Consider the following 17,568-nt stretch of genomic DNA (forward strand, 5'->3'; position numbering starts at 1 on the left):
CGCAGCAGAACCTCCAGCCCGGTTTCCCCTCTGCTCTGCCGGCGCGCAGCGAGACGCGCTTCGCCCCCTCCGGAGGAATGGACGGACGGCCGCGGAGAGGCGACGGCCCGCTGCCCCCCTCCCTCCCTGTTCCGGAAGTAGCGGCTGCGCTCCGTTCAATCTCCAAGCCGACCATTTCGAGGAAGAAACCCAGCGCCAGCAGCCTCATCAGCACCACGTATCTGATCCAATAATCACGCTGCGTGATTTCTCCTCCACGCTGCGTCCCGTTTCCTTTTGCCTCCCCGCCGCCTCTCTTTCGACGCGGATCCCGCAGAAGCGGACATGGAGCCGAGGCGGAAAACACGGGGCTCCTGAAGATGCGGACGCTGAGGGACGCGTTTTTCATCTCGACGTGGATCGTCGAGGGGAATGGCTCCGATTCTTCTTCGTGGACCGACCAGGGGCGCCGCAACGAGACGACGAAATAAAGAGGAACACGATTTGACACCGAGAGACAAAAAGGCAGCCAAACCACATCCGAAGCAAACTTGCATTTCATCTTTTTTTGGATTATGTTTCTTGTCGGGAGTCCCAGATGTGACTGTGCGGATGGCATGTCGTTGTTTCTGCTGCCTGGCTCTGCGCTGCTCTCTCTGCCACTAGTCCGCTCTCTCGCTGTCTTCTGCTTCGGGTAGCAAAACATGTAGGCTGTTCTGTATATACATAAATATCGGTTGCTGCGAGCCCAGCGGCGTTTCTGCAGGAGAAAGAGAAAACAGAAAGGAGGAGAAGAGGAGAGGTGGAGGAAAATGGACACCAGTTTGTGATGTTTACTGGGGTGCGGTGGGAGATGCATGTATAGACAGCGCTTGCAGAGTTGTTTGAGTGATGAATATTGAAAGAGTGTGTCGGGAAAATCTTTCATCCGCATTGGCTTAGACACACATGGCACCAGAGGGGATGAGAAAGGATTCGCCATAACAATAATATCAACGATAATAATAAAAATAATAAGGATAATAATAATGTTCAAGTATCGGATCCGCATGTTTTTCAATGAACTGAAGGTGCTGGTGTTTATGCGATCCGATTCACGACAGTCAGACACAGATCGACGCTCCACCGCCATGCGGGGTCTGGGGATGGGCGGCTGCGGCTGGCCGCCGTTTGTCGACTGCCATTCCCGGGACGACGAGGAGGAGTACTACGGCAGCGACCCGAGGCCCCGGAGCCTGGCGTTCGAGGACAAAGAGCCCAAGCTGCAAGTGGGCCTGGACGCCGTGTCCCTGACCAGCACGGCCAGCAGCCTGCGGACCCCCCAGTGCAGGATCTGCTTCCAGGGCCCCGAGCAGGTAAACACCCCCGCACCATCCGCGGGATTTGTTTTGTTCACTTTCGATGCGTTTTGGTTTTATTTCAGCTCTGTCCTACATTCCTCCTTCCAACGCCTACAGATTCCTTAAATACACAGAGAGAGAAAGACAACAAACTGGATTCGCTTTGTTTCTGATTTGTCTGATTTCGGCTCCAGAGCCTTGAACAGCCTGTGCCGCACAGCTTCAGTATTGTGCTTTCATTTCTCCATCCTCCAACCCCCCACCACCTCCATCCACGTCCCCCTCTAATAACATGATCCGGTTATCTCAATAACACTGTTTTCATAAGTAATCTAGTCAGCGGCGCAGAGAGGCAGCATGTTTCCCACACAAGCTGAAATCTGGCCAGCATGGCAACAAAGAAAGTTAGCCAATTAGGTCTGCTGCGCGATGACAAACCGGGTGAGAGCGACTGAATATACATGAGTCACAATCATCCTCTGAAGTGTTGATTCGGCGTGTGTCACAGGGATCCCATAACGGCCACTCATGTTTGACCATAATGACAAATTCATTTAATTGTGCGTAATTATTGGGTCGTTTGAGTTTGTTTTGGGTTTTGTTCTTAATTAGCTCTTGATATTAGTTCCACATACTTCAGTTGTTCTTAGTGATTCTAGTTATGTTTATTTATTGTGTCTAATGCTTTTCTTAGCTCTAGTTTTTATTTTCCATGTGTTTGGTTTTCTTTTTAGATTCATTTTCTAGTCCCTGGTGTCATTTCATCCCCTCACCTGCAGCCCATCAGTGCAGCTCTTTTGTTCAGCATTCATCCTTCTTTAAAGCAACTCATTCTCAGACACTCCTTGCTGGTTCCTCTTATTATAACCTGCTATTTTCCTGCTTATTCCCTGTTTCCTGTTTTCCTTTTTCTGTGTTTTATGGTTTTTGTTCTGCTTTCTGTGATTTTTGCAAGTTTTTTGTTAATTGTTTTTATTACATTCTCATCTACAAGCTGCCTCTCATCACACATATCATGAAAGTTGTTAAGTGGGAGGATTTTTAAAATGTAGTTTTCACATTTCTTAACAAATAAAATCTGAAGAGTGCGGCATGCATTTGTGTGTCCAACCAATTAGTCACCTAATTATAGAATTAGGTAGTAACTAGTTACATTTACTTGAGTAACTTTTTTGAAAAGAAAAACAACTTTTAGATGTATTTTTACTATGTTGTACTTTTTACATTTACTTATATTTTAATTTAGTTATGAAGTATTTCTACTCTTTCTTGAGTAAAATTTCTGGATTTCAACCTGTGCCACTTTCATACGTCACATATTTTCCAACTTTTGAGTCATTGACCTGAAATATGGCTCATAAATGTGCACAAAAAGTAGTGAGACATGTAAACAATGACTAAAAGGTTACAGATTGTCATCACTATTAGTTGTGCTTTCTTTTTTCTTATGATGTTGTGATGACACTGTCAGCTCTAATTGCTCAAGAACTTTAAAATTGATCTGTGCATGTGGGTCCCTCTGGTGTCATTAACTTTTAGTACAGAAGTCTGATTGCAGTCAGATTTAAACATTAGTATGAATGACCATGCAAAAAATTAAAAAAATTTAAAAAATCAGTGCTGATGGGTCGATTAATGGAGCTAAACTCTGAGACAATACTGGAAGACTGACTGAGTTTGTAGCTGGACAACCATCCTAAACAAAGAGCCACTGCTACAATTGAGTAATTTTTATTATTCATGTGGCCCAGTCAAAGTATAGACTTCAATCTAATTCTCTCTGTCCAATCAGAATGGGACAAAATGTTACAGAATGTAAGAGAAATGAAACTCTTTGTATTAGCTTGCACACTTTAGTTTAGCTAGATAGATATTTTAAATTAAAAGAAAAACATTTGCATAAAAGCGTATAAAGTTTAATCTAAATTACTGCAAGATTATTAAGAAATTAGGAATAATGTTAACCAACTTTTGTATTCATATAAATATCTCACTGGATAAATGAGGTTCTTATAATAACCAGAACAGATAATTAAGACCCAGAGCTAAAGAGAGCAGCATCCTGGTTGCTAACATTTTAGTCACATTTAATAAGTTTCCCAGGATGCATTTCATCCTGATGTAAACAGAACAAAGACCAAAGAAATGCAGGGAAATAGCAGTTTTACTGGGAGAAATGACTACATGCACATGCTGTGCATTCAGTGTCAGTTCCTCTTGAAACAACAATATTTTCTTTTACAATGGAAAATTTTTCTGTTTTGCTTTATTTGTGCAAAAATGTTATTTTACTGTTTTTATTTGAAACAGAAAAGCAATAATCGATGTATTCCATCCATCGTCTTTTTGACTAATAATTAAATATTACAGTTTTTTACAGTTATTTACATAAAATTCAGTGCAGGTTTGATGTAAACTTTCATACTGCTTGAAAGCATAAAAGCAAAATTGTACAGCTTCAATTCTGGAGCCTTGTTTACAGTCTCCTTTAAACATTCAAAATGAAATAAATTGGTAAAAAGTGCGTCAGTTTCAAAGTTTTCAATAATTTTCTTGAAATAACCTTTAAATTTGACCAATTTAAAAAGTTTCTTCAAAAAGTTAATTATTGCTAGAAATGTATTCATTTGTACACAAAAAGAACAAAACATAAGTGCAGCCATTGCATCTGACATTGTGTTTTTGTATAAAATTTGGGCCAATATGTGATGGCAGTTTCAACAAATATGTAAAAAATGAATTATTTTTAAAAAGTTAACCACTGCTGCGACTGTATTGTTCTTTCATCTAAAGACTTCAGTTAACAATTATTTGGTTACTAAATTAATTGACGATTGTTTCAATAATCAATTCATCCCAATTAATCTGATTAACTGTTTCAGGGCTTGTGTGAAAATAGGGATGCTGGGATATTTCTACTCAGGATAATGATGTTGGCAGAATCTCATGCGGACCGGCTGAGACTCCAAACTCTCATTTTTACTCCGTGTTGTGATCGAGTCTGAAGAAAAACAATAACCATCGCGCGTCTTTGAACTGCAGCCAAATGCTGGCCGCACCAGATGTGCAGAAACCTGTGCCGCCTGGATCAGCAGGTAGCTCCGATCCACTGAGATAATTAGAAACACTGTAAATCCTGCAGGAGCACAGATGGATATTATCATTTAGTCACTTCTCAACGATGGGCATACAGTGTTATTACAGCCCATGTGCTAATATATGGCATCTGCCCTGGAGTTTGGGTTGAGAAACAGTAAATTGTAGAGCCACAGGATGCAATTTGAATATCTTGCCTACATTTTTGGCTTTTGCAAACAGGAATCCAGTCTGGCTTACTGTCCACTCACACACAACCCCTTAATAAAGAGGTTAATTTTAATTTGAAATGAACCTTTTTGAATATCTTACCTAAGTTTTTAGAATATGCAGACAGGAGTCAATTCATGCCCACTTACACACATCCCCTCAATAAAAAGGTTGATGTTGTTTCGGCTTCAGGCTCTCCAGCAAGGTGACTCATCAAGCAACATGGCCATTAGCTGCCTCTTTTAGCTTCACAGACAAAAAGCAAGCAAACAAAGCACCGGCGGAAAACCCAGAGCTGCACTACTACAACATCAGCTCCTCGCTCTTATTTTGCCTTTTGTTTCTTTACCTCCTTGGGTGATAGGAAGAAGGAGCTCACGTTTGCCATTTCGTTCTTATTTCATTATTCAAGTAGGTCACAACAGGGGCTGGGGATCATGTCGCTGTCAGCGGGACAATTACCAACAGACGTAATCGCCCGGCTCTGCGGGCCGCATTGAGCACGAGGCCTTATTAATTGTCTGTCAGAGGTGTCAGCGCGTGCTCTGGATGGCGAGCCTAAACCCAGCTTCGTCTACGTTAACAGAAGCAGGAAACATCAGGAAATGTTCAGGACAGGGCAGGAAAGCTTTTAGAGTGGGAATAGCGACAAAAACCTTTTTAAAAAAAATTCTATCATTTATTCTGACGACTAATCGAGTTGTCAGATAAATTGGCAAAAATATATAACTATATATATATGCAATATATATATATATATAATATATATATATATACTGTAAATGTAAAAATATATGTATGTATGTAAGTACGTACAGAGATGTGTCAAACGTACACATTGTGCACACTATGTGTATATATATATATAATACATAAATTTCATGTACATATTTCTTGATTGTCTTCATCTGATTGATCAGATTTCTGTGGCGTATTCTTCAAGAGGGGGCCCTGGTCCCCCCTGGCCCTCCCTTTGGGGTCGCCACTGAACAGAAGCTTTTCTTCAGGCTAAAAGAAACAACTGGAGTGAGGAGGAGTGGAGGGAGAGGTGGCCTTTTCTCCCAGCAGCGTGTTTGCAGACTAGCGTGCAGTCTGGAGCTCATGGGGGCCACTTCCACACAAAAAATGTCTCATCTAAAGGTTGCAGACCACTCTCTTAGTCATGAAGTGACACACCAAATTAACACCCTTGTGCTCTGTGAAGTGGCCTCCAGGGACAAGCCCACGCTTCATCATCCACTATGGGGGTTTTATGGATGTGTAAAGGGTCAACGTTTGTGTGTTTTTTTTTTATTGCTATTTTAAGGTTGATGTTTTTTTTTAGCTGTGGTATTTCATTTCCACTTTTTAGGTCAGCAAATACCACATGAAAGACACAATGAACTGACCGGAATAGAATATCTTCCCAAAGACTAACAGCTTCTCAGCTGCACTTTATCGGACAAAGACGAACTAAAATGTGAGAAGATGTTCAGAAAAAGATCCCACAGAGAAAATTACAGAACCAACAGCAACAGCTTTAGCATACAAAACCTTAAATATGAAAAAAATGACTGCTTTATTATTGCAACTTTTTTCCAGTATTGTTTTGACTTTATTCTTGTAATAGTATGACCTTACTCTAATATTATTACGACTTTATTCTCGTATTATTACGTCTTTTTTCTGGTAATATGACATGATTCATATTAAAACATCATTATGACTTCAATCTGCTAATGTTATGATTTACTATTCCAATTTTAGTACTTTATTTAGTATAACTTCATTCTAATATGATGTTGACTTTTTATGGTAGCATTACTGCTGTATTTTTGTATTATTGCAATTTTATTCTCTTATTATTTTCTCTTTATTCTTGTACAAACCTTTTCTCATAAATTATGATTTTATTCTTGGAAAACATGACTATTGTCATACAATTTTTTTCTTATAACAAGAATTAATATATTCTTCTTTGTTTCACTTTATTGTCTTACAATTTTATTATTCTGAATTATGACCTTGTTCCTTGTTATCTTATGACTTTATTATCATAATTAAAGGTTAAAAAACAAAAAGGTTAAAAAATCATTCTTAGCCTGTCTTTAAGACTCTGTTGTACACCATGGGTGTGTGATTGCCCTAATTGAGAAAAAATAAGAAAATTAAGATTAAATGGAGACCAGTTATCTAGAAGAATAGAGATAACGCCGCTTAGCTGCAGCTGCTGTTATCATCTGGGAAGTTGATAAAATAATGAATCCTTTTGCAGCACCGCCAGAAATAAGGTGGATAGAAATTCACGCTCACTTGTTTATTTTTATGGATCATGTGAGTTTAATTATATGCCATTAAGTGGCTTGTTCCACTTGAAAGTTGAGCGTTTGCACTTCCAGATTATAGTGATTCACACAGTGATGGGGAACAGCGTGTGAGGGGGTTAACAAGTCCCACTATTGTGGTGGGTGACATGTTCCCACATCACAATGAGCGCCCGGTTTATTCTGAACGACTGCCACATCCACCATCCTGCTGTCCTAAATACGCAGCAGAACAACAAATGTCTGTTTGATCGCAGCTGAAAATAGTCACTAAAAATCTGGATCTCCCGTTTCGGATCAAGCTGTTTTAAGAGAAAGCATTTTGTAAAAATGAAAGCATTCAGATGCTCTTTTTAAATGATTTATGTGCTCATTTCCATTGAAAAACAGGAGAGTTGTATTGTGAAATATTAATATTCCAGAGATTTTGAAGCAAGAAGTCACTGCTTTCTTCGTCCGTTTATTGTTTTGTGGAAAAAATATCTAATCTGTAGTAACAGATCAGGCTTGAGACTCTGGCAAATGGCAAAGAACAAAATCTTTATTTCAGTCGTTTGCAAACGGAGAACACACAGTAACCACAGCAGAACAGCTGTACCTACAATGAGTAGCTCTGACTTGGAGCTGCAAGCTCTCACATTATGTAGGACTCTCTACAATGTGGTCACTCACTGACCCAGAGCCAGTCGAACAGCTTAATGCACAGTCACTCTTAACAGGGTACAGAGAGTTAATTGCTCAGATGATAAACATCTTTGTTCAAGCCTTAGCTTGTGACATTTAATGGAGGAATTTGTTAAACCTTAGGGTTTATTCCATCTCACTACCTAACCTGTTTATTGTTATCTGTTAACAAGCACTGGCGGCTTATTTTAGTCACTGATAACCTACTGGAACTTTTCCAAGGAGAGGTCAAAAGGAAACCTATCTAACTGATTCTTTAAAGACTCCTTGACCTACACGGTTTAACAGACTAAACAATGCTAGTGTTAAATGACTAAAGAATTAAAATAAAACTCTTAAAAGAAATAACACAATTTTTACTTCACAGTTTTGTTTGTTTAGATGATACGATTTGACACGGGTTGGGTGGTAACTATTTACATTTACTCAAATACATTTACTTGAGTGACATTTTTGAAAAAAAATACTTTTAAGATAAAAGAACTGCTTCCTGTCATTTCCTTGTTTGTTTCTGCCAATCTTAACATCCAGCTGTTGATTATGTGGCTCATGGGATGCAAAAAAAGTATTTCCATTGCTGTTCTGCAAAATAAATCAATTTTGATACGGCCAACAAAATCACCTCGTCCTTTGCCAAAACTTTCTATCAAAAGACAAGAGATTTGTTTTAGAAGTTGGGATGTTTCCATTCAGGACATTTATGTTCAAAATGTCAAATTGCATAATTATGTGGTCACTGGAAACACAGTTAGTGTTAACAGCTGCACCATCTGATGCAGCTGCAGGCTCATCAGATTCTCTGAGACTGATGGGAAAAATCAAATCAAGAAGAATAAATGTTGGAAACGTTTACATGTCTGCATGAAAACCATTTTGAAACTGTCCTGATTCCAACTTCTAGTGGTCACAACAAAACAGTTTGTGATATTTCCTAAATAAATTCAGATACTTGAATTACTGTTTTGATGCAATCAGTGGTTACTTCATACCAAAAAAAACCCTGATTCTTTAATTTTGCTCTCGGTTGTCATCATGACGAATGTGCAGCTTTTGAGCTCTTACGTTTTTATGACACACTCTTACACGCTCGTTTGCAGCCCTTCCAATGACAACTTGACATTTTCAAAATGTTTACCTTCATATGTTTTTTATTAAGTCCCTCATATATATTCTAACCTTCTCTGTGTTGTTTTTATAATGCCAGCAGGCAAATTGTCTTAACGTTTATAAGTGGCATGTGGCTCATCTCCCAGACTCTTTCTCATGCACTGGGACACTTGCGATTTTATTTTTATTTTTATATAAGTCAGAAGGTCAAATGAGCCAGATGGGAGAACAAGGGTGCAGACGATCAGGAAAAGCGTTATTTGTGTCACTGCAGGTACAGTATTTCATTGCCAAGTGAATGTGACAAGATGCCGCTTCATTTTTTCTGAATCACCATCTGTAAATTCTGGCTTTTTATATAATTGGCCCAGACAGAAATGAACAGATGGGAACCTTCCAAATCGATCTTATTTATTTTTTATTTTTTTGTAATTTAAATAGAAAGAGTTAATAGAGTGGATCACGCAATCAGTTTATCTAATTGCAATCAGTTCCCTTCCAATATAAGTGATCAGAAAACAACAGCAGTGGGCACTTTTTTTGATGTAATTTTTAAATATTAAATGACTGACCACTAACTCAGTACTTGAGTAAACTTTTCACCAAATACATTTTTTACTCTTTGAGGAATTTCTTGGACAGATAATTTTTACTTTTTTTGGTTACATCTGTTTGTCTGTAGCTTTAATGAATAATTTCTTGTAATGTTTTCATTAAATTAGATCAATTTTCCCTTTAATGTCATCAAGGAAAGTGTATTTAAAATTTGTTTTATGATGTGAAACAATGAAAAGTGATAATGAAACAAAAGAAATGAGGGAATACCTGGTATTTATTATCTCATTTTGTGTCGTTGTTGATTCTGAAATCGGTGTCAGTTGAGTTTTTATGAATCGAGTCGGGTCCAGAAGCTCCTCTCGGTCCACCTGCCTGCCCTTGAAGCCTCCACACGCCCCACCGTTGGTGCAGCATGTTAAGTCGCCCCTTTGCCAAATTCGCTCCACGTCAAGCTGTGTCCTTTCATTGACTCACTTGTGATTCATTATGATTATTCTCCCAGAACAATGCTCTTTTTTAAAAGGGTTTCGGTGAGAGCGCTGGGAGTCAAGTGTAAAGTAAAAGTGCGGTGGAAGCAGAGCCGCGTGAGGACATGAGGCCCGTGATGCAGAGCGGTGGTGACAGCCTGGATGCAGTCAACCTGAACGTGTTGGACGGGCCAATAGGCTTCAGGTGCTGCGGCGGTGCTGAAGAGACACTTTGATCCTAAAGACTCTCCAGCCTGCCTCCTCAAAAAAAACACCTGACTTGGTTTTATGGAAGGTTTTTCTCACGCTTTATGGTGTTTGGATTGACGTAGATGCAGAATTAATATTTTTAACCAGGACAAAATTATTAGATCTTCTTACAACAGAATATGTTGTCAGCAAAATCCATTATTTATCTCTAACTAACCACATTTTTAACCACACTTTTTGCTTTCCCTTGCAAGAATAACATCTATCCTGTGTCTTTCACTCAAAAGTATTGACAACATTTTACAAAATTGGTTACATTATGTAATTTCTTTTTTTTTTTTTCCCAATTTAGAGTGGAGGATTCCAGTTTTTTGTTGTTTTTGTCAAACCAAACATCCAAAAATCAATCAGCTACTGCTACAAGTACAATGTCCAAAATCTTGAAGGTTGCATTCATGGTTTATTTTTCAGGTTTGGGAATAGACAACCACAACTTTCCCACTGTTTTTTCCTGCTTCTATACTTTTCTCTAAAAATTCCTTTAGCTACCGCTAAGGTCTGTGGTAAAAGCAAAAACATTTCAAATTTGTCAAATCTCCTAAACTCTGGCTAAATAAATTGTTTAACCATCCTGTTTCCTATCAGAAATATGTTGCAAGATAGAAAACATTTACTCTCCTTTCAGAATGTAGTCTATGCTAACTCGTTTTCCACATGCGTTAGGCTAAGCTAACCAAAGAACTGAAGCCATTTCTTGCTCTTTTCAAGTTTTAGTAAGCTAAGCTAACGAAAGGACTGAATGTGTTTCTCTTTGTCTAAAGCTTGTGCTAAGCTAAGCTAACAAAAGAACTGAATGTGTTTCTCTTTGTCTAAAGCTTGTGCTAAGCTAAGCTAACGAAAGAACTGAATGTGTTTCTCTTTGTCTAAAGCGTGTGCTACGCTAAGCTAACGAAAGAACTGAATGTGTTTCTCTTTGTCTAAAGCTTGTGCTAAGCTAAGCTAACAAAAGAACTGAATGTGTTTCTCTTTGTCTAAAGCTTGTGCTAAGCTAAGCTAACGAAAGAACTGAAGCAATGTCCCACTTTTTTCCAAGTGTGCTGGGATAAGCTAACCCAGGTGAAAATGTTCACATTTTGAAACCCAGAAATTTCCAAAATCTTTTCAAGTAAAGTTTTTTTTTTTTTAGACATTTTATTTTTATCTTTGGATTATTGAAACTAAAACTTCTTAAGATTTTTGTCTAGAAACATTTTAGCATTTTTTGGGGGGACTTTATTCCTCCTTTCTTCCTAGTATTTACAATGGCCCTAATACATCTTTTCCAAATCTAGTAATGGCAGCTGATTATTCCACATATACTTTGCACTTCTGATGATTTATATTTCCTCAAATCAGTCACATAAATCGCTCCAATCAATGGCGAACATGTTAAACTCCGAGCACTGTAAGGTAGCAACCAAACTCCATGTTTTGTATTTTCTTAATCTGAAAATAAGTGTTTCTTTCTGGCTTTCCCAGCTTTCCAGCAAACATTCTGCTTTATCATTGTAGGAACAATGTGAGAATCTCTGGTTTCCTTTGCGTTTCCTGCAGGGGGAGCTGCTGAGTCCCTGTCGTTGTGACGGCTCTGTGCGCTGCACTCACCAACCTTGTCTCATCCGGTGGATCAGCGAAAGGGGCTCCTGGAGCTGTGAGCTCTGCTACTTCAAGTACCAGGTCCTGGCCATCAGCACCAAGAACCCACTGCAGGTAACACTGAATATTTTTCTCCAGCTTTAAACAAAACAATAAGATTTTAATATGGTCAAAGATATAGGAGGATAAAAAAAATCCTGTAAACACAAAAACTGAGAAAAATACTCTCGTTTAACTTTAATGTCTTCAAATTAAACAAAGGAAACATCCAGGAGAAGATGGATACATAAATAAATGCAACTAACACTGACCTTTCATAATAAAACACTCTCCAGTTTTGCTGGAACATATCACAAGCCTTTCCTGGTGTGAAGACCGTTTGCCATATTGTGCTGACAAATTTCCCTCTGCGTCACCGTCCGTCTGCCCGTCTTTTCAGAACAAAACCTATTGAGAAGACGAGTCGCTTCATTTAAATATGCGGGTTTGAAGTGAAAAAAGTTTGAGAAAAGATGCACTTTTAAGATTTCAGCCTATTCACAAATCTTTGATTTAACATTTCAGAACAAAATATTACACATCTATATCGCGCGGGTACATTTCATATTTTGTATTTTTGTTTTTCTTTCTAAACCAAACTGGACACTGTGCATTTTCCAAATCTAACTAGAATAAATGATTCATGATGCCGAAGCAGAGCCAATGTGCAGACAGGCATAACTGAATATTTTAATAATCAAAAATGAAACTTGCAAACTGAGGAATAGTTTGCAATTTTATTGCCATTTCTCCCACTAGCACCAGATTAGCACATTGTTCTGGTTGTATTTACCCACAATGCCCTCCTGCTTTTGGAGCAGTCTCTGGTCCAAATATGCACCAAGCTGCACCAGAGTTCGTTTTTTTGGCCCCATTGCAGTTTGATTGCGCATTCATCCAGACTTTGTGGGCAGATTCGGTTAAAGAGAACCACACTGGTGTGAATGCATGCTCACTGTCGGATGCTTTGGGAACTGTCTGATCTTACTGTTCTATTGTGAAACAATCTTTATTAACTCTGGCAAACCTCTCAACATCTTGGAATCTGAATAGTTTGAAAAACAATACAAAGTTCTCATGTGATGTCACACTTCAGGGAACTGAAGTGTGGCTGACAGCCATCTTGGTAGGTACCTGTCATGACAATTACTATGACAACAACAAACAAGTCACTAGAGTTTGTTCTACAAAAATCTGTCTAAACATTGATTGAGTCCATGGATTTCACGTTGTGATACTCCTCCATGGTGTACGCTCTCTTCGTCAGACATGTTTCCATTCTGTCTCATATGGGTCGATCCCCACAGCAGCCATTTTGTTGATATTTATTTCTCTTGTACATTGGTGAAGACTGTCAGTATATGTATTTTTTATTGGTCTTAAAGCCTGCAAGTTCATTTATGCTTTGCCCTGCGCTTGCCTACCAATTTGGCACAGATCATTTCTGGATCAGACTTGTGGGACATATGTAGGTGTACATCAAACAACCTAAAATTCTTGGCATTCTTTTAATATATTTGTGTAAATTTTCTCTTGCATATGTAGTTTTTCCCAGCTCTTCCACTCAGCCTCTCCTCTGTGTTTCAGTGGCAGGCCATCTCCCTGACTGTGATTGAGAAGGTGCAGATCGCAGCGATAATCCTGGGTTCCCTGTTCCTCATCGCCAGCATTTCCTGGCTCATCTGGTCATCGCTCAGCCCCTCTGCCAAGTGGCAGCGTCAGGACCTGCTCTTCCAGATCTGCTACGGCATGTACGGCTTCATGGACATCGTCTGCATAGGTAACAGGAAGGCGTGACGCAACACTGACGCCAAACGGCGCAAACGTACAATCGGCCTCTAGTGGCGTAAAGAGAGGCTACAGGGAGAAAGCCGAGGAGCCAAGAGGGAAAAGGACCAGGGCCAATAAAACACACGAAAATACAGCTGACTTCTTTTCTCAGGAAATCTGATTTACATCTCAGATTATGAATTTAATCTCAGAATTATGACTATTTTTCTTTGGAAGTCAAACTTATATCTTAGGTTTCTGAGCTTAATTTGAAAATTCTCACTTTAATGTTAAAATTATTACTTTATTCTTCAAATTTATGACTTTTTTCTCAGAATTTTTTTACCATTCTTTTTATGAATTCTGACTTTTTTCTCAAAATTCAGATTTTAATACATTATATTTGCCTTATTATTTGTATAGCACTTTTCTAAACACTCAAAGACACTCAACACATGAATTAATTAAAATGACAAACAAAATGGTGCATAAAACAAAATGGCAAAACAGCATATTTAAAAAACACAGAAAAAAGCTACAACTTTTAAACTCTGTTCTGAAAAAGTGTGTTTTAGATGTAATTGGAATAGCATAGTTTCTCCTAATTCTGACATTAATTTCAGAAGTCTGATAAAAATAAATAAATTTAAAAAAAGTCTGCATTATTGGCAGTGATCCTCTTCCATAGGGCTGGATTACACCACAACAAGAGTAGCACAGAAACAGGAGCCACAACCGAAATGTTAATCAGAGGAGGTAGCATTATGCAAGGACAAACTAGTGCGATAAGACAAACATGTTCTCAATTTACATTTCGGAGCTGTGCAAAAAAAAAAAAAAAAAATGCAGGCAAGTTGGCAGATGGTGCAAAGGAGGAGACAACAAGCTCCCTAAAAGCCAAACAAATTCTGATGATGTTGCAGAGTACAAGAGACTGTTTTTAAGGTGTGACTGGGTCAACTGTTCTTGCGTAATTATGAGCCGCCTGAGTCAGACAACACTGAGAACAGATGGCATGAGATATCTGCGCCGTGATTTTTGCCAACTGTCTATTCTCATCCACAGACGAGCGCGCTCAAGCTACCGGATCCATTTAGCAAAACATTTGATGTAGGGCAGCGAGAATTCACCAGCTCCAATTCAATTAGTTGTTTTCAAGGTTTGGAAAGTGCTGGATTTCTGTGCAAAATCCTTGGAAGTGCTTGACAATCCAACTGCACAGTTTGGTAATAAAAGTCTGACTAAAAGCCTAAATTTACAGTTGAAACCAGATGCACTGCAAAAATAAAGCATTTTTGCTCTGGTTTCTAATGCAAATATATTAGTACACTTCAAATAAGAAGTGTATTATTTCAATAAAATAATATTCAGTGGAACCAAAACTTTTAAAATTTATATTAAGGAATGTTTTAATTCTTTTCTGTATATTTTTATACGCCAAATAAAATTATTTTTTTCACTGTCTGAAGTTAAATCAGATTAAACTTCCTCTGTTCCTTAAAATTATTTCTATTTGCTGAAATCCAGAAAATTAATTTTTTTGTCACTTTTTTGTTTTTATTTTAACACAATTTGTTTTGTTTCAATATTATGAATATTTATTATTTCTCAATGACTTATTGATCTGTTATTGAAAGAAAGATTGGCTTGTTTTTTACATGTTAAAGTGTCATCTGGTGCTGGAAAAGTTTTAACCTTTCATTGGAAAATGCTTGGACTATCCCCCCAGGCCTCATCATCCACGAGGGATCGTCGGTGTATCGAATATTTAAGCGGTGGCAGGCTGTCAATCAGCAGTGGAAAGTACTGAACTACGAGAAATCAAAAGACTTGGGCGACCCGGTGAGCTCCAGCAGTAAGACCGGCGCCCGCGGCTCGCGCGGCAACCCGCACGGCCTGGCCAGCGGCGGCGGCGGCCGACAGAGCAGGCGGCTAAGAACTATCCTGAACCACCACTGCGGATACACCATCCTGCACATCCTGAGCCAGCTCAGGCCCAACGACCCGCGGATCAGCGCCGCCGCCAACCGGGAGGTGGTGATGAGGGTCACCACCGTATGAGACGGACCTGCATCGAGCGGCAGAAGGACGTATGGACCTCAATTTGAAAAAAACGACGGACTCATTTGGCAACAGGAGCCCCGCGTGGGAGCGAACGGTGCCTGGAGCATCAATAGACTGAAAACACAGGAGGATTTCTCCTCTTGTTTCGTACAACAAAAGGAAGACAGATGCTCCTTTTCAATAATTAAAGAACCGATGAAAACATGGAAGTATTAAAAGACATAAAATATGAAATGTATGATGGTGGTGATGGGGGAGGGGATGATAGACAGGCTTTATAACCTGAAACAAAATGTTTTTTGTTTTTTTTTAAAACTCAATATCAGGATGCACAGGAACATTTTGTTTTTGTTTTCTATCCTCTTGGGGTTTTTTTTTTACTCACTTTGATTTTGTACTGATGTTTGAGTTTAGAAGGAACCGAGTTCGGTAACTTCACACATGCCAAACATTTCCGGTCGACTATGTAACGAGCTTAAAATTTCTACAAGCCAACTGATGCTGGTAAACTGACCGAAAGCTGAGAATAAAAACATCCATGAGGGCAAAAATAACTTTCAAAGAACAATAAGTCATTAATTTAAAAAAATGTTTAAAAAAAAAAAGAAGAAGAAGTGAGAAATATTTCAGTTATACTTAACCTTTCTGCAATAAAAATACGTATGTACATTTCACATAAAATTTTTGCATGGGTATATAATTTTATTCTTCATCACATAACATAAGCACATGACAAATTTGCTCTATTTCGAATGGTGCTTGCCAAAATAAACACTTTAAAAACGTCTGTTTTCATTGCACCACATTTTTGTCAGGATGAGAAATGGCTGTGTGTTAGAGCTACTTCAGCTAAAATACAGGTTGTTGGTGCTGTGTGCTGATTCAGATTTGATAAGTTAAGTATTGGATTAAAAATTGGGGTCAGATGATCTCTAACCTCTGAGGCTCATTCAGTGTCTTCTTTTGGTTTCAGTCAATGTTTTGTCATTTTTCTATGGAACGTTCACACAGCAGACAAATGCAAATCTGATTTTTTTTTTACATCAGTTTGAATGTCCCAATTCTGATCTTTACAACTATTTGTGCCACTGTTATATGTGGAGGTAAATCAAACATGCATCTGATAGTTTTCAAAGGATTTTGCCAATTTATGTCTTTAACGTGAGACTTGCCTTGTATTTCTGCATCAGAAGAAGCCAGAAGCGATAAAGACGGATATAAACAATGGCTGAAAATTATAATTATGAGCTCATAGAAGGAGTTTGCATCAGGGAAGCCGTCACATAACTATCCCACCACCGTTGGCTCCAACTGTGCATCCAAACACACTTCCCAACAACATTTTGCAGTCAGTGTATCTTTTGCGCATCTCAGATCCAGCAGGTTGACTTCACAACAACAGACCCACCAGGTTCACTGTATTTATTCTAACAGAAGAGGAAATCAAGTTACATCAAATGAAATAAAATAAATAACCCTAAACAAACTACAGAGATGAAACTCCCAGTGAACAGTTGGCAGCAGATAACAGCTGTAAAATTGAACGTAGACAAAATACACATCAGTCATAATAAAAGTTAAAAATCAAGGAAAATATGTCAAAATTACACATGAAACACTTCATATGATCAAATTTATCTAAAGTACATGGTAAAATATATTTATTGTGTTAATCCTACCAAAGTTACAGAACAGCAACAGAAAAAAGGGGGCGGAGCCGAGAGTCACTATGGTAACCACCATCCTGCACAACAGAACTGAACACAACAATAAATTTCTGGAGAAACAAAACAAAATAAATTCATTGAACACTTAAACAAATCTTGACAAATTTCACGTCTATAATAATGTTAAAATAAAACTGCTACAAAACGCACCATTGTTCTGACTTTAGTAGATTTCTTCATGTTGTTATGATCTTATGGCGACACTCCCATTGATGAATAACTTAAACATTAATCCAAAGGCCCATGTGATGTTGTTTCTCTCCAAACTAATCAAATTAATTTGGATGCAAATATGAATTCCAAGGAGCTGATTTGCATGAAAATAGCACAAAAAGACGTGCGTTTTGTTTCAATGTGTTGTCAGGCAGCGACCAGAGCA

General features: G+C 38.5%; 1 protein-coding gene across 1 annotated transcript; it reads left to right on the forward strand.

Moving 5' to 3' along the window:
- marchf9 (membrane-associated ring finger (C3HC4) 9) lies at window positions 1-16,411 on the forward strand. Its single transcript, XM_055056996.1, has 4 exons — window positions 1-1,334; window positions 11,548-11,703; window positions 13,216-13,408; window positions 15,128-16,411. The coding sequence occupies exons 1-4, from the start codon at window positions 1,008-1,010 to the stop codon at window positions 15,457-15,459; spliced, it is 1,008 nt and encodes a 335-aa protein (XP_054912971.1). The 5' UTR covers window positions 1-1,007; the 3' UTR covers window positions 15,460-16,411.
- The last annotated feature ends 1,157 nt before the right edge of the window (window positions 16,412-17,568 follow it).

This window comes from Poeciliopsis prolifica, unplaced genomic scaffold (genome assembly GCF_027474105.1).
Source record: "Poeciliopsis prolifica strain line A6 unplaced genomic scaffold, Auburn_PproV2 SCAFFOLD046, whole genome shotgun sequence".
Taxonomy (NCBI): domain Eukaryota; kingdom Metazoa; phylum Chordata; class Actinopteri; order Cyprinodontiformes; family Poeciliidae; genus Poeciliopsis; species Poeciliopsis prolifica.